Source organism: Poecilia reticulata, linkage group LG2 (assembly GCF_000633615.1).
Source record: "Poecilia reticulata strain Guanapo linkage group LG2, Guppy_female_1.0+MT, whole genome shotgun sequence".
NCBI classification, from domain to species: Eukaryota; Metazoa; Chordata; class Actinopteri; order Cyprinodontiformes; family Poeciliidae; genus Poecilia; species Poecilia reticulata.
In genome coordinates this window covers 24,396,988-24,424,630 of record NC_024332.1, presented here as the reverse complement: position 1 = coordinate 24,424,630, position 27,643 = coordinate 24,396,988, and the positions used below count along the sequence as shown (strand labels likewise).

Below are 27,643 nucleotides of genomic sequence, written 5' to 3'. Positions count from 1 at the left end.
TTACTGATGGGGTTTTCGATACAGATGACACTTCGACATAATCATAATGTAAAAGTTGGAAGACGTGAAGTGACATGTTTTCTGCGTCACACATGCGCAGAACGCACAGCTGCATAACAACAAAAACAATGGCGGATAGCGTTGTGCTGTGTTGTGATACTTAAACCTGTTCAGTTTAGCACAGTTTCTGATGAGGAATATAGGTGTTACATCAACACTTCGTTAATGAGAGGCAGGTTACTGTTGGGTATGAAGTGGAAGCTAGTGCGGTGGAAGCTAATGGGTCAAAAGCTCACACGCATACAGCGACATGTTAAAATCACAGGGCCATCTAGTGGCTTGGCATGACAACTACAGCTGACTCAAGGTTTCTTGACGGGGTTGTCTAATAAATGTGGAACTTCTTCCCAATCAATATCCGAAAATACAGACAATTTCCGAGCAGCAGTCTCTTGTAAACGTTGCCATAAACTCTGCTAGCATGGCAATAATATGCAGAAAAACACGCGCGACCCGAATGACTGATGCAACAGCCTCATTCGGAAGGAACGTTCCCTGTGATGCAGTCGGACTCCAAGGCACTGGTATTTGAGAGACATTTTTTTTCTATTTTCTGAGACAGACAAGACAAACAGATGGATAGATATTGTACCCCTCGAATTTTTCCATATTTTGCAACATTACAACCACAAACAAATATGTTTCATTGGAATTTAATGTGAAAGATCAACACAGTGGCATACAATTGTTTAGAGAATATTCAAATGGTTTAGATATACTCTTAAAAAAAATGCAAACAGAAATTTTCCTAGAATAAATATGTTCCACAAAGAAATTGTTGAATCTTAACCGGGCAACGGCGAGTATCAACTATAACTATAAAAGACCTAATTTGAGATTTTGCCAAAACTACAATGAACCTTTCACCCCCATCCTATTAAGCTTACATTTTTTTAAAAAAAAGTCACAGTGTTTGGGCAGAAATTAATTGTCACAGCTTGCCAGCTCCAACCTGGCTTACCTTCCCTCTGGCAACACTGATCTAACTGCTGTGGGTACACACAGCAGTACTTATAGGTGTCATTTCTTCTCAAAGCCGTCTCCACTCAGCAATACATCAGAGCTGTAATCAGATCCCGCAGATAGGCAGGCCTGCCTTCTGTACTTCTGTACTGCCTGCATGCCTCTGCTGCTTATAGAGCGTGAGAGGAAAGAGGGGGGAGTAGCCGCGCTCACAGCGTTCATTCTTGCTCAACACCTCAGCATTCTGCACATCAGTGTTACTCTGCGCGCTTTGAAGAGCGCAGCTTCTCATAGCAGGCAGAGATAATGACCAGAGTGGCAGCGGCAGATCGAAGAGGACTCATCAGAGAACTAGGTTCACTTCATTCTGCTCCTATTTATGCATCTGAACGTACGACATCAGGACATAAGGAGGAGACCTGGAACTTTCTAAGTCGTCTTTTTGTTTAGGGATCTTTTTGTACTGACTCAACTCAAAGGAAAGTCAAATGACAATTTGTTCAAATACAAGGTGAGTTTTATTAATTTCCCCCCACTTTTCTGCAGTGAAAAACACAAAGCAGGTTGTTGAAATGTCAAAATAGCTTCCTTCTGCTTTTACCATTAGCTGTGTCACAGATGTCTTGATAAGGAGACCTCACAGCAATATGCGAGTGTTATTTGCTCCTGGAGTCCAACTAGCAGATGGTTGTTGCATGATTAGAAACAAAGTCAGAAACCACAGCAGATTGGTTACTAAACAAAGTGCAGCAGATATTACACAGGAAGTTCTGCATTGGCTCTGAATAAATAAATACGTAAGCAGGCAGAAATAGAGCTAATGCCTTACAGAAAAAAACTGCTTGAGAGAAGGAACTACCAAAGTTATAATTAACTAAAACTAACGGAGTAATTAAAACTGAAAGACATTTTTGTTTACTGAAATAAACGGTAATTAATGTGGAAAAACTGTAACTAACTGGGACTATATTGTATGTTTGCAAAACTAACTAAAACATACTTATAGATATAAGATCCCTCATTTTTGTATTTATTAGTCTATTTATTCAGACTAATGTGAAATAGTTTTTATTCCCCAGAAAATTATGGCATTCCATGCTCCTCCTGGCAGCACTTACTACTTATTAGTCTGCAAAATGGTGATTGCTAAAGTTGGGACAAAACACCAGAGTCAGTTGTTGCTCATCAATAATTTAATTAATTTTTTTAAATGGTGTGAGTATTCATTACCCAATCGATGTACAGTAACCACAATACAATACTTTGGTTAATTCTTAGGTACAGAATTCAAAAAGGTCAAAGTATGAAAAACTAAAAACACTACAAAAACTAACCTGAAACTAAACAATATTCAACTAATTTTATCTCATAAAAACTACCAAACACACTATAAACATGAAGTAAAATTAACTGAATTAGACAAAAAAGTCACAACAAAATAAAAGTGAACTCTAATGGAAAACCATTTCATCTCGTCTGTTAGTAGGTAGGGCTGAGAATCACAACGCCATGATGATCTCCGATTCCACGACCCCGAACACCCTGAACACCTCAAATGCGTGTAACACCAGCGAACTGGTGGACGACAAAATGCTCCAGACGCCACTGGCTGTGCTTTACTCCATCATCTTCATCCTGGGTCTCACCGGGAACCTGGTGGCTCTCTGGGTTTTCTTCTTCGTTCACTCCAAGAAGAACTCCCTACAGGTCTTCCTCATGAACCTGTCGTTTGCGGACCTGCTGCTGGCCGTCTGTTTGCCGTTCAGGATCCAGTACCACCTCCAGCAGGACAAGTGGGAGCTAGGGCAAACAATGTGCAAGCTAGTGGGCTACCTCTTCTACATGAACATGTATGTCAGCATCACGCTACTGGGGCTGATCAGCATCGACCGCTACCTGAAGATCTACGGCAGCGCAGGTACTCGCCGTAAGATGCGCTCCCCGAAGTGGAGCATCGTTGTCTGCGCCGTCATTTGGGTGGTGGCCCTGGCTCTCATGATCCCATTTGTCCTTAAAAGCAATGACAAATGTGTCGATACAACAAAGTAAGTCGCAGTTAGGAGAGCTTACATCATTGGTCTTGTGCTTTGCTTCAAAAGTCCCAGCAGGTGATTGTGCTTTTTTGTTTTCAGGTGTTTCCAGTACAGGACAATTCCGCAGAAAGACATGCTGAAAGCACACATCAACATCTTTGTGCTGGTTGTCTTCTGGTTGGTCTTCGTCTCTCTGGTGTTGTCCTACGGAAAGATCGCCCTGAAACTCCTGCGGAGGTCGCAGCAGAGACCGGACCTGCCCACAGCGCCGCACTATAGTCGAGTCGCCCGCAAGTCCTTCTTTGTCCTGTTTCTGTTCGTCGTCTGCTTCGTCCCCTATCACGTCTTCCGGGGTTTTTACATAAAAACCCAGATCACCGAGGAGACCTTGGAAACGCGCAACCTGGCCGACAAGTTCAACGAGATTTCGCTGGTGTTTTCCGCTCTCAACAGCTGCCTGGACCCCGTCATGTTCTTCCTGCTGTCCGCCTCTGTGAGGAAGGAGGTGCGGCGCTTCATGACGAGTGTGTTACGCACCCGAGACGTCGGCGGGACCAGCGCTGCTAACTCCAGCACTGAACTGGACAGCAGGAGCGACAAGAGACAGTCGAATGCCCTCGACAATGTGAGCGAGAAAAAATATGTTTTATCAAGCTCCAGCTGAGCTGCAGAATAAGCAGAACCAGAGACTTTACTGGGATTCCCAGGTTTTGTCTTCAACTTTGAAAAATTCAATGTGGGGACTGACGGACGAGGCAACAAAGTTTCCCCCCCGTGTATCATAAGCCTGGCAGGTCGCCAGACTTTACTTGTCCCCCCCACCAGACTGAGCATCATTTATTTATTTGAAATAGGGTTTGTTATATGCCAATAACAGTGACATTAAAGACAGATAAAGTTCTACAGTCGATGCATTGAACTGGGCGACCACCGGCACCTGCCTGTTGGCCTCACACACTATTATTTCCAACTTATGATCCCTGCTTGTGAACCTCACAATTTTTGTATCTTTTAAAAATTTTTAAACACAAAAACATGTTGGGTTGCTGGTGGACTGACCTGGTGCCCCTACCATCGGGTTTAGAATGTTTTCTGGATGAAACTCAGCAGGTAACCAAAAATATTAGCACAATTTATGCATTTAATACTAGTATATCTATTTATATGCATATATTTAGGGAAGGTGCATGATGTAATGTGTCTTGCAAAACTATTTACACCCCTTGACTTTCACAATTCATCACATTACAAATGCAAAATTAAATGTATTGTATTTGGATTTTATGTTTCAGACGTACGGGTGCGTTTAATAGCCGGAGGCACAAATTCAGGTGCAGAATCTCGTTAAAACAAAAAGCTTCTCGTTGATACATAATGAGATTTACATGTCGTTAAAACTAAAATATGCTCTCTTTTAAACGAGAAAGTTTGTACCAGTCAAGTTTGTACCGCCAGATATTTAAGAGAAACAGAGTGAGAAGATGGAGTCAGAGGGAGATCCTAAGTCATAATCTGTCAGAGAAACATATTTTTATGCTTTACTGTAGCAAAACTTTGTCGTTACAACAAGATACTTCTGAATTTATGCCCCAGCTCTGGCAGGTGAACACTTCCACACAGACCAACACAAAGCAGTGCACAAATGTGGAGTGAAGTGAAAAAGAGTCACGGTTTTCCATTCATCCATAATCTATACTCGTTTATTCTTGGGGGGTCGTCAAGGCAGGGCGAGTTTTACTCCTTTTTAAATAAAAATGTGAAAATGTGGAGTACATTTATACTAAACCCTCTTGACCAGGGGTGCTCAATACGTCGATCGCGGAAAGGTTTTGAGTCGATCTCGGCAGGTGACAAACTGAACGCCGTCAGGACGCTGAGTCCAGCACTTCCTCTTCTGATAGGCTTATCCAAAATATTCACTAAGGTCCTAAACGTTTGTAGCTTCATTAAAAAAGAATAATTACAAAAAGTCAACGAAATGTGTTAAAATTAATAATCTCAGTAATTATTGTTTCAACAAGGTGTTGCTCAATTCTGTGCGTTTCGGTTCCATTAACAAAGAAAAAAAAAAGCGACTCAAAGACCGACTGACGAACAGAGCAGGAGTTTAAATTAGCTACTCAACCACCGCTGTGTTCATCAGAGGCTTATTAATAATCGAGAAATAAATATCAAGCCTGGAAACCTGATATCGTAACGTACTGAATGTTGTGTTTTTAATGTAATCTTTGCTCAGCTTGCGGGGCGCAGGCGGTTGCCACGGCAACGGGTGTGCTTAAACGACAAAGAGACCGAGAGTAAAAAGGTAGGAGATGTTTTCAGTTGATCGTCTGTTCGGGTTGTTTTACCTTTTTTTTGTTTACCTTCGCTGTGGCTCATTACACCTGCTGTAGTTTCTGAATATTCAATAAACGACAAAATTTGACTAATTACCTCGTTCGTTTGTGAGCATACGTCACACCAAACATCAAATAGGACAAAAAATATTTCATTAAGTTTTAACAAATTCTACCGCGATAATTATGTGAAATTAAATTAATTATATCCCGACTTCAGAAGATTTGCCTTTACCTTTACTGGGCTCTTCGGTTCCTCCTATCAGTCTGTAGTTTCTCATATCGAGGTCATCAAACCAAAGTTCAGATCTACCATGACTGACTGACTGACACCTGCTGGCGTCAGGTCTGCAACCAGCTTCTGACTGAGAAACCAGTAACCAGAGACCAGTAACCAGAAACCAGTAAGCTGCTCCCAGTGTCAGAATCTCACTGAGGAAGAAACTGGATTAGGTTTTCTGTCACTTTATTATTTCTGCTATATCTGATATATATTTGCATATAAAATAAGTCAATAGAGTTTAATTTGCAATTTTTATGTGTTTGTGTCATGAGGTAGATCTCAGACGGCTGGTGAGAGAAAAAGTAGATCTTGCTCTCAAAAAGTTTGAGCACCCCTGCTCTCGACTCTGATTCCCCTAAATCCACTGCAACCACACTACAAATCGTAGCAGCCTCTTTCACTAAAATCCACAAAGAGCGACTTTTAGATTTTGAACTCTGCATTATATTTTACTAAGTGTAACTTATAGCCATCCATTAAGTTTACCATTTGAGAAATTTGTCAGTAGGTGTTGATTCAACTTGAAGCACAAGTTGGGGAAGGAAAGAGGAAAAAAGGCGAGAATATAAAACTTGAAGTTATTCATCATGTTGCCAATTTGGAAATCTGTCTGATTCGACTGAACTTGGATTTGTAAGCCATCAATTTGAAAAAAAGGAGAGGAGGAAAAAAAAAGCAGACGAGGTTATTTGCTGTAACTTTTGAGTCAAACAATTTTCCTTAAACCAAGGGAACACTGAAGAATGGGAATGTAAACATATACACTGCATATCGATCATATACTGAATCCCATTCAAAATATACACGTTTTAAAGTAATTTACCGTAAAAATGAGGATTTTACAAATGATCACAAGCACTTCTTCCACCGGCGGAAGCAGACTTTTGCTGACACCGCTGATTTGTAAAAAAAATAAAATAAAAATCCAACAAAAAAAACCCTGGGCACTTGAGGCGATGCTGATACAGAAAATAATTCTGTACCTTTAAGATGAAATTAAAGTTCCTTTCTGTAGCTTCCTGTGTCCTACAAGAACGAGGAAACATCCAAATCTGTTTAACTAAGTAATACGCTCCAGTATGGGTTGTGGGGAGACGTGGGAAAGGGCTCATTAATCAAAGCAGCTGTTTTATTTCTTTATTATGTATAATAAGCTTGTCTGCCCAGGGCGAAGCGGCCTGGGGGGGCGTCCATAAGCCAAAACATTTCTTTAATGAGTCAGAAGGGCCTGAAGGAGTTTCCTTTAGCTTAGCTGCATGTTCATCCTCTGTGAGATGAAGCTGAAGCTGATTGTCTTTGTGTTTAAAAAGTCGGTGCTGCATTTATCAACCTCTACTTCCCCCTGGTTTGGACGTTGTCATGGAGGGAGCAGGAGGTTGCGTTTAGGTTATCATGGGGTAGCAGAATGGAAGAAGGGTCATTGAAATGTTGTTATTTAATTATATTACTTCTCTGAATAATCACTCAGGTTTGTTTAGGAAAGTCTAACAAAGTCTGTCCAAAAAAAAAGAGGAAAGACTAGAAGAGAATAATGTGTTTTATCATACAAAATGCAATAAACATCTGATCACTACAGGAATCAATACACATGATTGCTGCCATTTGCTGTTTTATTTGAAGTGATTTGTGTTTCTGAAGTGTGTGCAGTTGACCTGTGGTCATGGAAAAGACCTCAAAGTTTTTGATTTATTTTTAAAAAAGTCTGGTTAAATAAAGGATCATATTCTTCAGTATGGGCAGAAAACTGACAGAAAGAGGATCAAGTTTCATAAAGACTGAATAAACATCTAGGATGTTTAGATTAAATACTTTTTTAAACCAAAGTGCAAAGTGATGCTCTTCACCACTGACTCCTTCTTCAGTGCTTCTAAGCTGGAACATCATCGCCCCCTTCAGGACGATTGTAGGATGTTACAGAAATTCCTCAGCTTTCACTCACCATGATGCACTAAACACATTTTTATGCTCAGTAAATGTAACTCTATTAGTTCAAAATGGAACAGTGGAGAAGCAGGACATACATGTGAACCATATATTTACATAAACCTGATAAAAACCTCAAAGCGTTTTCTGTTTTAGGTCAATTAGAATGAACAAACTTATGCTTATGTGCTTGTTTCAAGGCTAATGAGACTTTTTTTTAGATGTTTTCTAATACCTTTTGTGAATTGAAAAGTTTATGTACATTTCCTAAATATTCATAAGAATATCCTTTAAACTCTGATTTGGATCAAACATTTTGGGTCCTTCAGGCATCTGGAGATTGAACCTAAGAATAAACCAAACGTGTGGAGGTTAACAGTTATCTTCTTAATTTTATCTTAGATTCTCATGACGTCACAGGAAGTCACATGCTGGAGCGGTCCCTTTAAATATACGCATACATTAACCGCAGTGTTGTGAATAAGTGATCAGAAGGTTAAAGGTACGTGACCGTATCTGTGCGTAGGAAAGCATTTGTCTTTTAAAAGAAATAAAAACTCACTGGTTATTCTGGATAATAATAATAATAAAAACTGCAAGATGATACGCTCATATAAATAATTCACTAAGAGGAGACAACAGAAATGGAAAGCAGAATGTTAACAAAAGAAAGAGTTGAGAGAAAATCAACTAAATATAAATGATAAAAACAAAGTTTGAACTGCAGTAGGTAACATTTACAAAATATATATATATATATTTTTTTACATATTTGTTAAAAATGTCATGTTGTGACAGTATATATGAGACAGATAATCTGTGACAAAAAGAGCTCCTCCCTGAGCTATTATTGCCATCTGCAGAAATACCCTGACAAATGACAAAAACAGCCAATCAGAGCCAGGAGGAGGGGCTTAGTGTTGTCAATCCTTATCGCGGATGTGCTGCTAAATGTGCTAAAGAAGCAAATTACTGTTCCAAGAAAGCTGTTTACCCACCACTATTAATGGTCATGCTATCAACAAGGAGCTGTAGCACAGCATAGAGAAAAGTGGGAGGCTGTGAGAAGCGTGTACACAAGAATGATTGACAATGCTCGGCTCTGGTTGTTTCTGACCGAGCCGTGTGTTTCCACAGATGGCAGTAGGACCACAGTGAGACGGCAGAAGAGCTCAATTTCTTCACAGAATTTTATATTACACTGACATAATATAGAAACACTTTTAAAAAATATGTTAAAAAAAAACTGTGTTTTTGTAAGTCACACACTGTAGCTATAAAAATGTGCAAAAATTATTATTATTTAATTAGAAAAATACTAGTAGGGAAATTTGAAATGCATTCTAAAAGAACAAATAAAGTAAAAGTTACTATGACCGACGTCTGGTGATGTTCCAGCAGCTCAGAGCTGAAACGGCATCAACAGAGGAAGGAAACCAGAGCATCTGATTAACAACACAAGTTCTCAGATCAGCACCATCTCTGAAGGGCTGCTGGGAGATCCTGTTTTCTAACAAAGAAATTTCCTGGGTTTTTAGCCCTGTGCTCAGTAAATTAGTGTCAGATTTCCTCTTTCTGCTACTACTCAGCTACCAAGTTGCTGATTAATTAGAACAAAAAAAGTAGATAATGTTCTCTAGAGGTCCAAAAAAGCAGAACCTAACAGAGATGACAACGTGATCTGCATGTAGACGGACGTGGGCGGTTGTCCAGGATAAAGTAGGCTGCAGTTAATGAAACATACAGATTTTACTTTGTGCCAATGTGATATTAGATTTTCGTGTTACTTTACTGCAGCTGAAGGACATACAGCAGGGTTTCAGCTGGTTTACGACCTACATCGGGCATAAAAGAAAACAGCATATTTTATACATGTATTATTTATTTTTAAAGAATGGAGGTAGAACTGGCAATCCTTGCAAGGTTAACTTTATAACTATATCACATTCTTACTAAATGAAGACACCAATTACCATGGGTTTTTTAAAATATCTTTTTCCCCATTTGTCATCACAGCTGCATCTGTGGCTCTCTTCTCTTTTGGTCTGATGCTACGCGTTTCTTTTCTCATTTTCAGCTGTATTTCCCTTCATAGTAACAACTTTGTTGAAATAAAACTCCTCAGTAAGTAAAACCGGCGTTTGACCACTATGTTTAAAGTCCACTAAACCTCAGAATCCACAGTTTGCGTCGCATCAAATGCTGCTCTTTGATCAATGCTAGCATTAGCCACGCCATGGGAGCAAAACTGTCACATTTCTGGGGTCTTCTTGTGGCTCTTGGCAGCAACTTTGTGTTTCTCACAGTATATATGGCTGTCTACAGTCTTAACATCATAGTGCCGAGTTTTCTGCTCAGAATGAACGTGGAATAAAAGTCATTGGCAAAGATGAACCTCGTCCAGCCAACCCTTAACCGATGATAGACGCCAAACAGCTAGCTAGCTAGCAACGCTATGTTAGTAGCTAGCTTGCGGTAGACTTAATCGTCTCCACGATAGATGTAAAAAAGCTAGCTAGCTAGCAATGGTATGTTAGCAGCTAGTTAGCTTGCCCCAACCGCCTCAAGTCACAGAAACGAATAAGGAAGATGTCAGACTTTTCCCTTGACAGAAAGGTCCTGCTATGCAATATACAAGATGAAACGGTCCTACCACAACAAAATTTAAGATCCGTGATTAACCGGCAAAAATTTATATTTTATTGAATTTAAGACATTTCCGTCGACCTTTAAACTACAGGTTCCTGTAGCTGAATGGGAAACCGTATTGTTCCCAAACAGATTTATCTTACCCCCATTATTTTAGTGTTGCTTTTAAGAGTTCCACAGTGAAACATGAAAATTCTCCACTGCATTTTTGCTGGGTTAAAGTAATGATATCTCCATTTTCTTTTGCACTTGGTGTAAAACAAGCACTAATGAAGAGGGATTTAAAACGTGAGGTCAGACTAGTAAAACAAACATATGAAGTTACATTTCACGTGAAGAAATAACGTTACTGTTGTGCTCTGCAGATAGTCAACAAAACAGTGTTCTGGGTGGGGAAAAATCTAATTCTGCAACAAAAGAGAAGGAAGCTAGTTGACAAAAAAAAAACAATGCACAGCAAAACCTGAAATAACTCAGTGGCCGTCTTCTGTGTGCTCTGTCTGGATCTGCTTACTGTTTGAAGTTGAAATAAATTTAGATGAAGTGAAATGAAGGTTGAGGCTTACAGACTAACCAGCCCACTTCTGTAGCATTTACAATAAGTGCAAATAAAGAGGAAGAAGCTCAGAGAGCTCACTGTCGAGCGGCCGGCTCCTGAGCAGCTCTCTCTGCGTCTGTACCGCTGTATGCCTGGCCGAACTGAGACCACAGGTATGTAGAAACCACACTTTGATGGCGGCGAGATATATCAATGCAGAAACTCTCTTGTGACTCGTGGAGAAAACAAAGAACACCTCAGTGTTCAAGGGCTGCAGAACCAGAAACTATATTATTTTTGACTTCAGCAGCCTCTTATTGTTGCCTAGGATACTTTGATTGTTGCGTTTTCCAGCCTGGCGTCTTTATGAATAACTTTTCTATGGTCTGACCACAGTATTTACAATGCGTCCAGGACTTTGACAGACAGGGACATCACGACACCTCGATTCCTTTTGTTTTGTTTGTTTTTAGTACCACAGTACATTTAGGATCTCCTGCTGTTGTATCAACCATCCAGACCGCTCAGGTCTTCTGGTTCTGTTCTGCATCCCCAGAACCAGAACCAAACGATAAGAAGCAGCATTCAGCTTCTATGCGTCACTAATCTGGAACAAACTTCCAGAAAAGTGAAAAACAGCCAAAACACTGAGCTCCTTTAAATCTAGACTAAAAGATCCACCTGTGAMCCGTGATCAATGAAACACTGAGCAACATTTTGATGTGTAAAGACGACTTGTAATGTTTCAGTTGTTGACATCTGCACCCAGTTTGTTGTGTATTTGCTTCAGTTTCTATGCTAAACGAATTTGGAACAAACTTCCAGTAAACTGCAAAGTTGCTGAAACACTGAGTTCCTTTAAACTGAGATTAAAATCCCTCCTGTTCAGATCTGCCTCTGATTCATARTACACAGAACATTGATCAGTATATTTAGTTGATGATTTAAATCATACGTCCTTTTCTTTCCCTTCAGTTACATGTTAGTAGAAGTTGATCCATCATSTGCTGTTTGCTTTTTGTTACTTTTCTTCCTTTATTTTCTGTATTGTATTTTATTGGGTTTTGATATCTGTAGTTCTGATTTGTAAATGACGGTGTGTTGCTGCCAGTCTTGGCCAGGTCTGTCCTGAAGAAGATACTTTTCATCTGAATGAGACATATCTGGTTAAATAACGTTACACAAATACAAATTAAAAATATGGCATAAAATACATTTAAGTTTACGGTTGTAAAGTTAAACGGTTCAAGGGGTGTGAATACTTTTATGATATCCTGTATTTAATTCATAAATAATACAGTGATTATTTATTATTATATTAATATTATTTCTAATGTGATTATTTATGAACTAAACAAAATCATGGAATAACTAGTGTGTGATGTAAAACATTCAGTGAAGTGATCAATTTATTTTAAACCTTTTACCAATAAAAACATGAATGTTGGATGGAAAAGGACAAAGTTTTTCCTAAAGCATAGAAAACTATTTCATATTGATTTATTTATATATTTTAAATATCTTTGTTAAGATCAAAGCAGAACCAAAGTTAAATTCCCTGATTTTGTGCAAGAAGTTGGTGAAAACAGCTGAATCCGACTGAACGCAGAATCTGTAGGAAATATTCTGACTGAATGAAAAAAGATTTCTATAGCTGCAGATCTTTATTTAGCTTTTGTTGAGATTAACGTTTCACCTCAAGAGAGCGAGAGAGGAGTGTGTGTTAGATTTMATTGCACACACCACTAATTATTGCTTGTTCACATACACATAYGTGCTAACATCAGTCTCACTGCAYGCTAAAGTTGGTGGCAGAAACATAACGCACCGCAGGGGCATGTTTAACCATCTCACAGATGCAAAACAAACCCAAACCATCACCCCTCCACCACCATGCTTAACAACTGGAATCCACTGTTTGAACATAATATCAACCATCTCTACTTTGGTCTAAACTGTTCAAACGACATTCAAGCTGGCAAAAATATTGTGTGCTGCCATAATTTACAAAATGTTTTTTAACAATTTGTAATTCTGCTTTTTTTTTTTTTTACTGTCCTGGTATGAACTGTAAAAATGTACATTTTCATTGAGGTCTGCAGTTTTGTTTTTTGTACATTTCTCTTAACATCGTACTGCTCGACTTTCCGGTGATTTTTTTTTTGTTTTTAACCTCACGTATAATAAGGTCGCCGTTTAAATGGTTAAAAATGGCCTCTCGACTCACCTCAGGTTGACAGGAACCAACAGCTGCTCCTCTAAGGTCACTTACAGCTGATAATAGTAGTAAACGATATTTAGAAATATTTAGAAAGGTTAACAATATACAGCTCAAACAAATGTCACCATTTGATGCACTGTACCAAGTTTTAGCAGAAGATAATCTGCTGTCCCTTGACAGGTTACCAAAAAAGCTCAAGATTGTTGTGGTGTTGACTCATAACTGTTTCCTGTGTTGTTAACACCTCCAACAGTACAAAATATGGTTAAATTATTCAATCCTTTTAGCTGGCACCACTTAGCTGCTGCTTTTCCCTCCGAGATCCTAGCGAGGCGAAACGTGGATGCCTGGTTTTACCAGCCAACCGTTACGGAAATGCTCTTCCCCTCTGAAACAACGTTGGGCAAGAAATTACAAAAGGGTGACATTGCTAAAACACATTATTTTTTTTACGCACGACATGTGCAACATCAACAGAGAAAGAAGATTGGTGGTTTTAATTATGTTCATTCCTGCCGTCCTGCGTTGGGTTAGAGCAGATCCTTCCTGACAGAGTTCATGTTTGATCCAGAAAAAGGCTCAGCTGAAACGTCAAGCTGAAACTGGTGGCAACTTCTTTCTAACTTCCCTTAAAGGGTTTTCTCTGAAACGGGAAGGAAAGGAGTCATGCTAACCTACACAGTCTTCCACCCAGGTGGTGGGTAGACATGGAGGGACTCTCTGCAGCTAAGCAGCAAAACTCAACCGCCAGGTCCACTGGTTTGCCATGGACAGGAGACCCAGTCTGTGTCTTTGGCTCTTGGATCAACTTCTTGCAATTAATGTTTCTGAAATCAGAAAGGCATTACGACTCAATCGAGTCTGGAAAATAAAAACATCTGAAAGGAAATATAAAGAAAAACAAAAGAAAAGTGCAAACAAAAACACACATACATGGTGTGGGTGTGTGGGTCAGACACACTTAGGCTCTTAATGCAGTCTTAGTCTCTTGCCTTCTGCTACATCAGCGCAGCATGATACAGAAATGACCTCACCACAACCACAGGTACTTCTCCAACTTAGACACAAGAAGACCACATCCTGTTTTTAACTTTAAAACACTTTCCTTAAATGTCAGAGTGATGTTTGTGACAAAAGAGCCAAAGTTACGTTGATCCTTTTCAACTCCATGACCAGGTAATGTTGGATATTTGTTCACCAAGGCTCTGTTATGAACCTCTGAGTGCTTAGTGAAACAGAACAGCTCGCTAACACACGTTGTATTTGTTAAGGCTCCCACATACTCGGGAATACCGTGCAAACCCTGTGAGCTGCACAGACTCTGTACGTACTGTCTGCAAACGGTTGGGGCTTTATAGTCAGGCGTACCGATTCTCTACATTTCTCGGGACAGATTCCTTCATTTCCCACAGTCCTAATGGATGATAGCAAGTTTGATGAGCCAGGTGGGTTCCTATCCCGGTTCCTTCTCCGTCCGTCAGGGCAGCCACTGCACACCTGCCAATGCAGCAGCAGTCACGCTGCTCGTCATTGCAACTGGTTGCGTCGACTCAACATTCTCAACAATGGGGTAGAAGACAAATGCACGTTACACTTCTTGATTCAAATCTTCTGAAAATCATCTATCATCCTTTTCCTTTCACTTCACACAGCATCATAGCTGCTTCTCACGTTCATATAAAATTTAAACATATTAAAGTTTGTTGTTTAAAAACTTAAAAGAACTATGAAGACTTTTGTTTAAAGTTGATCTTCATTTGCCTTCTTTCAGATTAAATGGAGAACCCATCGGAGGACCCATCGTCTCAACTTTTACTCCATAATGCCTCCTGCTCCCTCTGTCCCTCAGCGGCAACGCTCTACTTCCTCCCCTCCATCTACGCGCTCCTCTTCCTCACAGCTCTGCCGGGGAACCTGCTGTCTTTGTGGGTGTTCCTGCGCTGCATCTCTTCCGTCTCCCCCACGCACGTTTACCTCACCCACCTGAGCATCTCTAACCTGCTGATGGCCATCATGGTGCCCTTCCTGGCGGTGTACTACGCCATGGGCACGCGCTGGTCCATAAGGGACATCCCGTGTCAGATAGTCTTGCACGGCATCACCCCTGTGCTCCACATCAACATCTACATCAGCATCCTGATCCTCACCTGGGTGGCGCTCAGCCGGTTCACCGTGCTCATTCGAAACACCCAACCTTCCCGGCCCAGCGCCTGCATCTCACTGCTGCCCCACAGCTTCTTCTCGAGCCTCACGCGGGTCTCTTTCGCAAACGGGGTGTGCGCCACACTATGGGTGATGGTGGTGGGGGGAATCGTTCCGGTGACTGTTTACTACTCTATGAACGAGGCTACAAGAAGTGAGGAGCTGTGCTACAGCCCGATGGTGGAAACGGGAGGCACCGTGTCTTCAATCAGCAGCATTTCCCCTATAATCCTGTTCTTCGTCCTCTACCTGCTGGTGCTGGTCTCGTACGTGACCGTCCTGAAGCACTTCAGAAGCTCGCGCCGCAACTCAATCATCACCAGCTCGAAGTGCATGGTGGCGCGGGTTTCCAGAAACATCGTGGTCATCCAGGTGAGAACTATGTTTCATCGTCATCGTGTTCTGGTTTTGACGAGTCAAACATCCGGGTCTCGAGTCAATCACAGGAGCAGGAAGCAACATAGTTTTCATCAGATTTTTATTCAAAAGACCTGTACTTTCCTGCAATCATTTAAGGTTGTTTGACCAATGATCTTTAGGAGTTTCTGAAGGTCTTGCAGAAGACTTTTTAAATGCAAGAGATGAAACAACACTGGTGAGGCTTTCCCTTTGCCTCAGAAGACAGAACCAGGAGCTGAGTTTGACTTTAGATAACAGCGTTCCAATTAACATAGTCGGAGAAGTTGGAACTTCAACATGGCGACACCCAAGTGCACCACTTTTCATTTGTTCAGTGTTACGTCGTGTAACAACTGTAGACGCGAGGAGCGGCCTTAAAATCCTAACTGAGGATAGTGAGAATTTTTCCCTTTCCGTGTAGGAAGTCCAACCTCGGAGGAATTGAAGTTGCTTTTCCTGATTGGGACGACTCTTCTGTAAACGGCAGATTTCAGAACTAATATTCCACTCAATGAACGCTGGGATCAAATGTTTCCAATCCCTCAATCTTTTTCTTTATCTCTGCTATTCCACGCATAGTAAAAGCTTGTGAATACTGCTAGAGCACCGTGTTGCATAGTGACATCTTATATTAAGATACAGTCCATCCCAACTCCAGAAAGGAAAAATACAGATTAAATAACTGAACTTACAGTATTTATCTAAGCCGTTGCTACGTGGGATAACTATTTAAGCTGCTTTTTTAACTTCTGGCAGCAAGTAGCTGTGCTAAAATGCTATCGCTAGCTTAAATGTAAACAGAAACAGCAGGTATTTGGGCGCTTTGGTTTCTGCTGCAGTCCCACTATTTTCAGCCAACGGCTCCGTGGCTCCAGCAGCTGGTGGTATCATGCAGCCAAAGTGAAACAGGAATAATCCTGCTATCCATTACGCAAATAAACTAATTTCCTTTCAACTTCTTTGTCTGAATCAATGAGTAATAGTCAACACCACACAGCTTAACACATGTAGTTGTTCTGTAGCTCGTAGGTGATTAGCAAAGAGACATTAGCTGAAAACCATCAACAAGTGTTGCATCTTTCTGATCTGTGTAGACATTTCCTCCTGCCCCCACCCTTTCCAGTTCATCTGTTACAGAAACCAACTCCACTATTCCTCTTTTGGATAATGATTCAACAAAGGATGCATAGTCAAAAGAATAAAATTAAAAAAGGCTTTAAAAATCTGAAAATCTATTGTACTGCACTGTAGAGAAGTCTTGGCTTATTAGGAAACCCGTTTATATTACAGAAAGGAACCTTCCCTTCCTGTTTCACAGAAAAAATTTGACTTGAAGGGAAGTCACAAAAAAGGTGCCATCGATTTGAGCTGACTCTTCAAGTGATGGACTAACGGCATCTTTGTTCTGGATCAAACATGAACTCTATGTCAGGAAGGATCTAATCTAAACACGTTTAGGATCTGAAATCCTGACAGCTTCGAAAGGAAGTAATTAAAAAATGAAAAGTGAGGCATGTTCATGTTCTCCGGATGTCATCCAGCCTCAGAGTGGCTCCGTGGAGAGTGTGAGATGTTTGGATACATCAGCAGCAGCGTGGCTCCACATCTCACTGAGCATAAAGCTAAACGGTGTTTCTAACAATGTGGTCCGTCTTCTACATTCAAAGAACGAGCAACAACGACAGCAACACTTTAAACCACAGTTTCTCTTTTATAGTATCCTGCACCATATATGGAAATGCAAAGTGGTAAGGGAAGACATACAGTCCATCCAGAAAGTATTCACAGTGCTTCATTTATTCTGCGACCTTATCACACATTGTACTTCACCTCTTCATGAAACAGAAAGGTGGTTTGATGATGTTTTACAATGTTTTTAAAACTCTGTGCAGATTGTCCTTTCTTTGTGTCTGCTGCCATACCACATCTTCAAACCCATCTTCATCATTCTGGCTCATTATCAGCCTTCCTCGCTTCACTCCTGTTCTGCCACCACCTGTCACCCCCTGAGCGTCTTCATCGAGGTAACTGATTTCCACCTCCATGTCTCACTTCCTGGCTTTGGAGCAGATAGCATCACCTTCTCTCTGCTCTCTCTCTCACTCTCCAGCTAAAGAACTTCCTGTTTCTGCTCGCCGTTCTGAGATCCTCCACTGACCCCGTGATGTACTTCCTGTTGGACAGGACCTTTCGCCAGCAGACCCACAGGCTCCTAAGGAACAACAAGCTGGGCCAAATGGTGTGGACGACTACGGGGAGTGGAAGTCAGAAAACAGAAAAAGTTGGGGAAGGAAATGTGATCTTATCGAGAGGTGTTAGCTTGTGAAAGAAGTTAACAGGTCAAGTGCGATAAATTAGATGTGCCTGGATTATTTCTTATGCATTAAAAAAACAGTGAAGCTGAACGTGTCAACGTGTCAAGCTGAACGTGTTTTAGACATTATTTTCCCCCCCAAAATGCCCCATATGTCACAACAACACCGCAGAGATGCAACACGTCCAACGTGGGACAGAATGCATGTGTGTTGGGCCTACAGCCATGAAGAAGCTCAAAGACACTGATATAAGAACTATCAATCCCACAAAGCATTGCATTAACCTACTTTCCATTTAGCAGGGAGAGGAGGAGTTTCACTGAGTGAATATGTGACATCATGTTAACAGGCCAGTCGATGAAAGAAGTTGTCCTCTGTTTTATTCCATCAAAGAAATAAAACCCTGGCAAGGAATCTTTGATTTACTGATTCCTGACAACTGAGCGTCAGCCGCCATTGTTTTCCCTTAGCTGGAGAGCAGCAACCGGAACTGAAAGAAGAGGCTAACCGTGGCGCCGCAAACAGTGCTCCCGTCCACTGGCTCCCTTCCTTTGCCCTTCATGTTCACCATAAATATCCTTGGTTCTTAAAAACTGTTCAAGTAAGATCTGTGTCTGGACAGAGGTAAATTAGTTAGGACAAAGCAACTTAAGTATTGCCTCATTGTGTATTTTATTGTGGATGCTTAAAACTGTTCCAAACGGAGCTAGCCTTAGAGCTAGCAAACCAGAGCGATGGCTCCGGTTTGCAACGGTACTGAGAGTCCAGGAACATGAGCTTGTCTGCTTTTTTTACTGGTATTTTTCCTTTCCTTTCTTTTCGCTAGCCTGTATGAAACAGCCGTAGAGCAAGCTAATTGTCAGTCTCCTGAAACGCTAAATGCTAGCTGAACTAAGGCAATAGTTAATGGGAAGCAGTAACCAAGACTATCAGTGATTCAAGCTATTCAAACTTGATTCCACTGACTGGTTTCATCACTGACGGTCAGTAACATGAGCTTGTCTATATTACTGATATTTTTAAATCTTTTTCTTATTTTTATTTTTGCTAGCTTATCTGAAATAGCTCTACAACGAGCTAAATGTCTGTTGTGCCACGGTCAGCCTCGGCAAACCGCAAGTGCTCAAAAACAATTATTGCTATTAATGGTGCTTAGACTTAAAAAGATGGCTAAAACTAAAAAAAAAAAAAAAAAAAAAAAAAAAAAAAGGGAAGCAATGCCTAAACTAGCTTCTAGTTGTCCATTTAGTCAGCCATCTTGTGAGAGGTAACAGGATTTGGTGAGATCGTGGTATTTACGTTTTGGCAGCTTATTTGTTTTTGTTATTTTTTCATCTTGTTACAATAGCCTCATTAAAGTATTTTAACTGTAAGGTTACATTATTTTTGTTAATAAACTTGTATATAGAAGGTAAGCTGTCTATGATAATTTCTGTGTTTGAAGAGCTTGCTGTTTGAAGAATGCTGCGTTCATTAAGCATTATTTCAATACCTAAACCTTAGCAGACAGATATTTATAGACAATAACTGAGACTGAGCCATGCTACACAGATCATGCATCCTCCTTTCCTGTTTGAAACTACATCAAAAAAGAAAGCTTCATCAAACTTTAGAAAATAAAAGATAATCTTTAGTTCTACAGAACTGCAAACACACAAAATCTTACCAAGTAATTTTTATTAAGTTTCTAGTATGTTCTAGTTTTCATATGCTTGGAATAAGACAACTAACAAGTAACTTTTCAGCAAGATATTGGAGCTTGCTTTAAGTTAACAATTTCTTAATACTGATGAAGTTTTTGTTCCACTTGCAGATTTTTTTCCTGCACAAATACTTAAGCAGATGGGAAGTTTGCACGTATATTTATACGGCTTCCTCTTTTTTATTCTGTTATTCTTTTCTTCTTCTTCTTTTTACAGTTTGTCTGACTGGTTTCTGTTTGAAATCTGACATGCATCGTTCTGCATCTGTTGGATGACAATAATGATAATCATTTGCTCTCAGCTCAGGGTGTCTAACCTGCAGTCCTGACCTCAGACCTTTGACCTCCTTTTTGTGTCTCATTCTAACAACTATTGGTCATTTTCCTTGTTTAACCTGTGAGTCGCGTTGATCCCCCTCCATGTTCAACAGGTTATAAATATTTGATATGTGTGTGTCACAAAGCTTGTTCAGTAATCGGAACTAAATTATAAATGAGGAATTACTCTGAGTGTGGATGTGCTGAAAGTGTGTGTGTGTGTGTGCGTGTGTGTGTGTGTTTTGGTGTGTGTGTGACAGGACTCTATGAATCTCTGTCATGTTATTTTATCTCAGCATGGCTTCTTCTTCTATTATGCTTCTCATTGTCCAACTCCGTTGCACATTGAGGTTTCACAAGGTTGGAGCAGAAAGAGAGATAATCTGGAACCATTCCTCTTTGCTGATTGGTCCAGAGTCCTGGATCCGGTCTCCTCCTCTGTTCATCCCGCAGGGTTTCTGTAAGTTTTAGTTCTGAGGCTTGTGACGCCAGTGAGAAAGTTTTATTTTCACAACTGGTGGGCCAGCGGTGTGTTTGCTTGGTCATACTCTTGCTAAAGACTCAGTGATGTCCCGTTCTTCTGCTGACTTGCGCAGTTCACCAGATTTTTATTTGAAACTGGGTATTTCATAGCTCTCTCGTGGTTCCCATGGCATTTTAAAGGTTGTAGCTGTAACCAGTCATTCCCCAGTCATATTCCATCCTACATGCTTCCTGATACAAGCCACAAGACACTGCATCTGGGTTTATAAACAACAGCATCTCAAACAACATTTTCAATTTCAATTCAGCGAGCAAATTTACAGAGAGATTTCAGAGAAACTGGCCAACCAAGGGCACACACAAAATCATCAGAGCATCGACTACAGATCCTGAGTCTCATGTTCCCGTCCAGAGACTAGGAAATGAAAAAAGGAAAAGGGGCTTTGGTGAACTCCAGGTGACACCCTTTGTTGCAGTAGCAATGTAAATATTGGTTCTGGTCAAGTGTATTAGCGAGTATTACAAACCAATTAAATGTTCTTAGAAACTCTTGAGTAATCACCAAACCTTTCTAAAATGTTTGGTGTGAGATTATGTTCTAGCATAAACAGATGAAGATACTTCTGACCTTTTTACACATTTCTACCTTAATCTTTGAGTTTTGACTCCTAATATATGAATCTGATCACTTCTCACTTCAAACCCACCGACCATTCCAGCCGCATATGGACATATAGCTGAGCATCTAGAGGTAACACCGTCCCACGTTGGTCGTTACATAAGCCACACTTAGAAGACGTCTGACCCGACTTGAAGGTGTTGCGTAAAAGAGCCAAAAAATACCTGCAGCCTCTGGTTTAACGTTTAAAATTTTGTGTTTGAATGTAGATTCAACTCTTTTCAACTGAAGAATAAATATTTCAGTTCACAACAGACGCCCACACAATGAGTCAACAGACGTCCTAATTAAATCAGACACACTCTTAGCTGCTAAATATCCTCAGAACCACTTTCAGTCAGTAGGTGAATCACATTTTGTTCTCTGATGATGAAAAATATCATTAAGAATAAAAAAAGATTGCTTTTAGAAATGGAACAAATAATAACTAACCAATTAACATCTGATAAGCAGCTTTAATCAGTTTATGCTGCTAAATGTGTATTTACACACTATTACAGCAAAACATTCCCTATATTCAGAACCACACACAGCTACTAACAAGCAGTTCAACATCTTGTGCTCAGTCAAAATGCATAAAAATAGTAGAGAAATGGTTTGTTTCTTTCATGCAACAATCAATACGAGCTGGAGTTTATTGCTGAAACATGACAAGAGGAGCAAAAAGACTCAAGATGGTTGAAAACTGATGCAAGGTGTCTGTAGCAGAGCCATAAAGAGGAAGTTCATCATGAACCTGACTTACCAAGAGCGAACGCAGCTGCAAACATACCTGATGTGAAATAAACCGCACTGACCGGCAGATTAAACAAACCAACACGGTTGATGATGAGGAATCACTAAACTGAAGCACAAGTCATGTTTGTTTAATGAAACCTGACAGATGGGGAAGGGTTAAAACTTGAGGGTTAAAACCTCAAGTTGTGTATTTGTTTTTTCTTGTGTATTTCCATTGACAGTTCAACTTCTGCTTTTGCGAGAATCTCTGTGATCGCAGAATCATAAGAAGCAGCAGGGACTGGCTGATGTAATACAGATAAAAACTGCTTTGATTTGATCGATAAAGTAATATTTTAACTGTTATGTTGAAGTTTATTTCTGAGTCTCTATAGAGTCACATAGAAAGCTATCACAATTCATTTATCTGGACGATAAATTATTCTAAAAAATATTGCGATAAATGATTATATTGTCATTTTGAAACCATTTTCAACTAATATATCGATAATAATAATAATAATAATGATGTAAGTTTGCTCTCTCAAAGACCAATAAACTTTAATTTAGTGCAGAATACGTCACACCGGAACTGGAAGACGTTTTGAATATCCAAAAAAATAAAGAATAAAAACAGGAAGTCATCGGTACCTGAACCAGTGGAAAATGAAAAAAAAAATCCACACCCTGCAGAAGTTTATTTCTAGAAACGTCTGACCCGACCTGCCTGATGCATGACTGAAGGAGAACCCTCAATCACAGAGCATCACGGTCAACACCTCAAGGATCATTGGATGCCATTATAGAAGTCGTTAGCTCCGCCACAATACCGCCCATCATCACACACGCACACGCACACACACACACACACACACACACACACACACACACACACACACACACACACACACACACACACACACACCACTAACGATCCTGTGAGCAGTGCCAATACATGGTTCTGAGGTCCAAGTGGACTGAGGCCATTTTCTCTTGTCAAACAGCTGACATTCACATGTTCTGTGGGGAAATGCGTCTCGGCTCCATCAGTCACACTTGTAGCTATTCATATGCAAAATGTGGCATTTGAGCCTTGCTGGGCCTGTAAGGGACATAAAACTGCTGCCTTCAAAAACTGACAGGAAAGAAAACAATCATTTATGTCCCCATGTTAGTAGTGTCCTCACATCTGTATCCACCACAGCAATGAATCRTTTCAGATGAGAAGGCGTCGCATTAACAAACTCGAGCCGAAGTTCAGAAAAAAATGTTTGGGAGAATAAACTTGGGTCGCACCGATTCACTTCTKTACCGTCCAATACCGATACCGATATCTGAGGTTTAGTATCGGCTGAAACCGATCTGATGCAGAACAACATTACTGAATTTACTTAGAAGATTTCTTTTTTTAAAACTTGGACATAAATGTACTGAATTCCAAATAAATTTGATAACTCTGCATCAGAACAACAAACTTAAATACAAAAAGCTTCACAAGCTTTGTCAAACATGTAAAAACAACTTTGATTAATTCAGTCAGCGCAGTTAGGAGTAGAACGGCCAATGGGAAATAAGTAATAAAGAAACAGAAAATAACAAAAACAATAGAGTGACTACTTGGTCAAACATGCAAAAACTAAACTGTAGCAAGCCTTCTTTCAAATGGCTCAGAAATAATAAATAAAATGTCAAATAAATAATAAAGCACGATGTCACTCAGAGCACAAAGCACAGAGCTAGATTATGCTTTGCGGATGAGTAATTCTTTAATTTGGGTTTATTTGACAGCGACACACACAAACAAACTGAACAGAACAGCAGTCCCATGTGTGCATCACAACGCTTATAGCAAAAGCTAATTTGTAGCATTTGTCTGTAAAACAAGATGGCAGGCTGAAATCACTCAGCGCAACGAGAGCTGCTGCAAATAAAGGCCACTAGCGGCAGAAAAAAAAGAGAAGCAGTCAACCAGTTGTGCAAACCCCCTCCTCCTGCACAGATGGTTATATTCCTGGATATCCAGTGCATATAGGATCCAAAGCCCCCTGTACTTGTGCTCCATCCGACAGGAGAGCCTCTCACCTCGGTGTGTTTGGAGATAAAAGAAGTACGGCTGCTGATAAGCGAGGTGCGGGGATTTATGTTTCCCTTCAAACGTCCCGCTGCGTTTTCAGATTCCTCGCATCTGTGATTTCCAGATTCGACATTCAGCTCTCCTCTTGACTAGGAAACTGCGCGTCGAAGCAGAACGTGGGGTCCCAGAAAAAGATGGCTCAACCTTCACAACGGGCCGCCGCGACTCGGGCCACTAAACAGATTTAATCTGATCTAATGGCGGGCAAACATCGGCAGAAAACGAATACACACAGGCGCCACCGGGGGGAGGCGTTCGGCGAAGCGTGTTGGGGAGATAAGTGCAGAGGAGAGGGGGGACTTATGACCGTCAGGGGCTTTGAATGAATCCTTTGACTTTCATGCGTGAAGAGATGCGACTGTGGAACCCCGATCCATATTTAACGAGTCTGGTTTTGTGAGCGCACTGAATGTGAGTCTGTCCCTTTAAAGGGCTCTGAGAAGCCTGAGTAACACAGGGAGCTCACAAAGTCACAGCGATAACAGAGGTGTTCACCTTCCTGCAACAAAGTGGAACTCTGAGTCTCTAACGCAGGGCGTGTCAAACTCACTTTCATTACGGGACAAATCAGGATCACGGATGCTCTTAAAGGGCCGAGTGTGCCAGAACCTATCGATAAAACCAATTATACTGTTAAAGGGGCGGTATTAGTGTTTTTCAGGCACAGACTGTCATTTTATAGCACATTCAAGTAAGTATGTTACCTTCAGTTGTGATAAAAATGCTATATATCAAATATGACATAAAAAATTTACTTTGTAATTTAAAACCTTGAAGTTGGGTCTTTGTCTCTTTAAAAACTCCTGCTTCTTCTGAAACTCCGCCTTCAGGAAGTCATCACAACATGGCTCCTTTAGCAACGTTTCACTAAGTAGTAGCTCCTATAAAGAGCTCAGCAGATGCTCAGTTCCACCAGGTTAAGCTGATTGCTGCTGGCTAATATGAAAGGGGCTGGATGGGGGAGGGCTGCTCTGTAAGGTGGAAGCTTGGAAACTCCAGCTCTGAGGAGGAGCTTCGTCCTTGAAGGCGGAGCTAAGTCCACCCAGGGGTTTTGCTCAGCTGAACGGTTGACATGGGAGATCCAAGCTTTTCTCACACATTCATAAAAGAATCAAGGAAACACTCCAGGTGTGTTTTTGATGAGGCAGTAACATTATAACACGACATGAAGCTCAAAAGTCAATTTTACACAATTTCAAAATGTTAGTAAATTGCTGTCTTTGCATTAGATGAGTATTTCTTAAAATGAAATCATTACTTCTTTTTCTTTTGCTTTTTTCGTTTTGTTTTGTTTGTTTTTTCTAGTATTGTTTTACTTCTGTATGAAAAAGTTGAAAATAACCAATATAAACACATAGAAAACAGATTCTTCCCTAATTGTTTGCTTTAATTTTAATGTTTATTTTCTTAATTCCCAACAAAGATACGTTTAAATATTTATTGGTTTATTACTTATGTGACGGTTTAGATTGTGTGGAGGAAGAGCAAAGAGGAAACAAAGGACGTCTAAACATGACAGCCAAGCATGAGGAAGATGAAGTCAGAAGTACCTTAACGTCTCTGTGGATGACGTTGTTGTCGTGGCAATAACGCAGCGCCTCGAGGATCTGCCTCATGTAATGGCTGAAACCAAGAAGTCATGTAGTTAGTGTTGTATCTCAGCGTTTGTTCAGCCTGATGACATAAACAGCTTGAAAGTATCCAAACAACAGATTAAAAGAGGCTACAAATGGACAGATTTACACAACAAAAATTAGAAACCAGCATATCATTTCTCTAAATCCCCCTGAAACATGTTGAAATTTGTAGTTTTAACGTAATAAAATGTAAAGAAAAAAAAAAGACTCAGAGGGACTGAATACTTTGGCAAGGCTCCGAAAGAAAACCGAAGAGTTGGACGCTCACCTGGCCACTGCCTCGCTGTAGACGAAGCCAGCATCCGCCCTCTTCACGATCTCAAAGCACAGGTCTGCCCCGTCCATGCTGACACACACAAAAATGAAGAAAACGTTTTTAAACTCACGTCTGAACTCAGGACAAATCTGCAAAGGAAATTTACATGAGATCTGAAGCTCAAGTTATGTGCTGCGTTTAGGGCGATCACCGATCTCTACAAAGCCTGACCTGCCGGTTCCCATTTTGGCCAGTACCAATTTTTTATTTATTTTTTAAATCCAAACCATTGTTAGACACAGCAACAAAGTTGCTACTTTGGCAACAGTGGGGCGACTTATTGTCAACAGCGCAGGAGAAGATGTGACCTAGTGAGGTGGTCACCCAGTGGTTGATTTTCAGACCTCTGTGGAGGTAAACAGGACCATTGGTCGTCTCTCTGGTTACTTCTATTTGCATTTCAAATGTCTTTAAATCAAGAGCCAAGTGTGCAAACTTAGTCAAGGGTACCACTCACACAAATTCACCAAAAATCTCCTGGAATGTCAGCTGGGAAATTCTGGCAGACCAAACATGGATATATGCTGCCTTGTGTCAATGGCGCCACCTGGTGGTGGAGCGTATGAATGGGTGTAAAGGACCTCTTGGAACATGTTGGTGCCATCTGAGCATCATTTAAACACCACAGCCTTATCTTAGTAATGTTTCTGACCCTGTCCATTGCTTTATAGCCACAGTACAACACACCACGTCATCTAGAAGCTTCGGATCGTCATGCTCTGCCATGCAGCTCGGCTGAATGAGCGCTATCACGGTGACACTTGAGGAGTTTGTCAAGTGTTTGTAGAAACACTCGACAAACTCCGCATAAAGTTTGTTTTTTATCCAACACTAGACTCCGTTTGGATCGTTTCACTTTCCCATTTTGGGATATGTGTATCCCAAACACATATCCCAAAATGGGTGACCAGTGGCGCCGTCTTCTGGATGGCGGACAAACTACAACAGTAAAGGAAGGTCTGAGCAGATGTTATTAGTTAATTAACTGGAACTAATAAACTATCAGTCAACAGTTCCTCGTAAGTCGATGAATTGTTTGCATCGCCAGTGTCCTTCCTCTAGATTTTCCTTTGTGAAAAGTGGGGAGAAACAGATTCCTCCGTCTAAATCAAGATGAACGAGGAGAGAAAATAAGTTAATCTTTGGATAAACTCCGTAAGAGCTGGTCTAATCTGATTTAATCTCAGATTTCATCAGTAAACTCTCGTAGCAGAGAGATGGGGATTTCAGCACCCAGTCCCTCTGGAGCGACTTGAATGAGAAATCCACCAGGACAAAAGTTGCAACCTGAGGTCCTTCACTTCCTCCGAGATCAATAAGCTGCTGGGTATGAAAACAGCTCACACACAGCTGACTGAAGCAATCATCCAGTAGTTTAGTTTCTGCTTTAAGCTTCACTCATAACTTGCCCTGCTTTAATTCTTCTGTAGAGCTGCTCTTATATATACTTTTTTGGCACCAGTGGCCTTTAATATGACAGCTTATTAGGGTGATTGCAGATAGGGGGAAAAAAGGAAAAGTACATTTCTGACAGAGTAGAGCCACTGCTCCTTCACGCTGAGAGGAGCCAGTTGAGGTGGCTCAGGCATCTGGTTAGGATGCCTCCTAACAACCTGTGACCCGACTCCAGATACGTGGAAGATGGATGGATGGATGGATGGATGGATGGATGGATGGATGGATGGATGGATGGATGGATGGATGGATGGATGGATGGATGGATGGATGGATGGAT

The 27,643-nt window shown here is 40.7% G+C and overlaps 3 protein-coding genes across 6 annotated transcripts in view; 2 read left to right on the top strand and 1 right to left on the bottom strand.

Annotated features, from left to right (window-relative positions):
* caska (calcium/calmodulin-dependent serine protein kinase a) overlaps window positions 1–27,643 on the bottom strand; it is a 145,991-nt gene that overhangs the window by 49,039 nt on the left and 69,309 nt on the right. Inside the window, exons 4-5 of the mRNA XM_017309183.1 lie at window positions 25,861–25,938; window positions 25,506–25,578 (exon numbers count right to left, since the gene is read on the bottom strand). Coding sequence (XP_017164672.1) covers window positions 25,506–25,578; window positions 25,861–25,938 — 151 coding nt within the window. The remainder of the gene's footprint in view (window positions 1–25,505; window positions 25,579–25,860; window positions 25,939–27,643) is intronic.
* gpr34b (G protein-coupled receptor 34b) lies at window positions 1,186–4,922 on the top strand. Of its 2 annotated transcripts, none has more exons than XM_008437253.2 (3): window positions 1,186–1,534; window positions 2,510–3,068; window positions 3,156–4,922. In XM_008437253.2, exons 2-3 carry the CDS (start codon window positions 2,533–2,535, stop codon window positions 3,718–3,720), a joined length of 1,101 nt encoding a protein of 366 aa, XP_008435475.1. In that variant the 5' UTR covers window positions 1,186–1,534; window positions 2,510–2,532; the 3' UTR covers window positions 3,721–4,922. The 2 variants fall into 2 exon arrangements, with proteins under 2 accessions (XP_008435475.1, XP_008435466.1); XM_008437244.2 differs by having other exon boundaries at window positions 2,507–3,068.
* On the top strand, window positions 5,320–18,016 carry gpr82 (G protein-coupled receptor 82). 3 transcript variants are annotated; one of them, XM_008437210.1, is made up of 5 exons: window positions 5,320–5,361; window positions 8,001–8,100; window positions 14,778–15,580; window positions 17,500–17,631; window positions 17,718–18,016. In XM_008437210.1, exons 3-5 carry the CDS (start codon window positions 14,783–14,785, stop codon window positions 17,931–17,933), a joined length of 1,146 nt encoding a protein of 381 aa, XP_008435432.1. In that variant the 5' UTR covers window positions 5,320–5,361; window positions 8,001–8,100; window positions 14,778–14,782; the 3' UTR covers window positions 17,934–18,016. The 3 variants fall into 3 exon arrangements, with proteins under 3 accessions (XP_008435432.1, XP_008435443.1, XP_008435452.1); XM_008437221.1 differs by lacking the exon at window positions 8,001–8,100; XM_008437230.2 differs by lacking the exons at window positions 5,320–5,361; window positions 8,001–8,100 and adding an exon at window positions 10,874–10,958.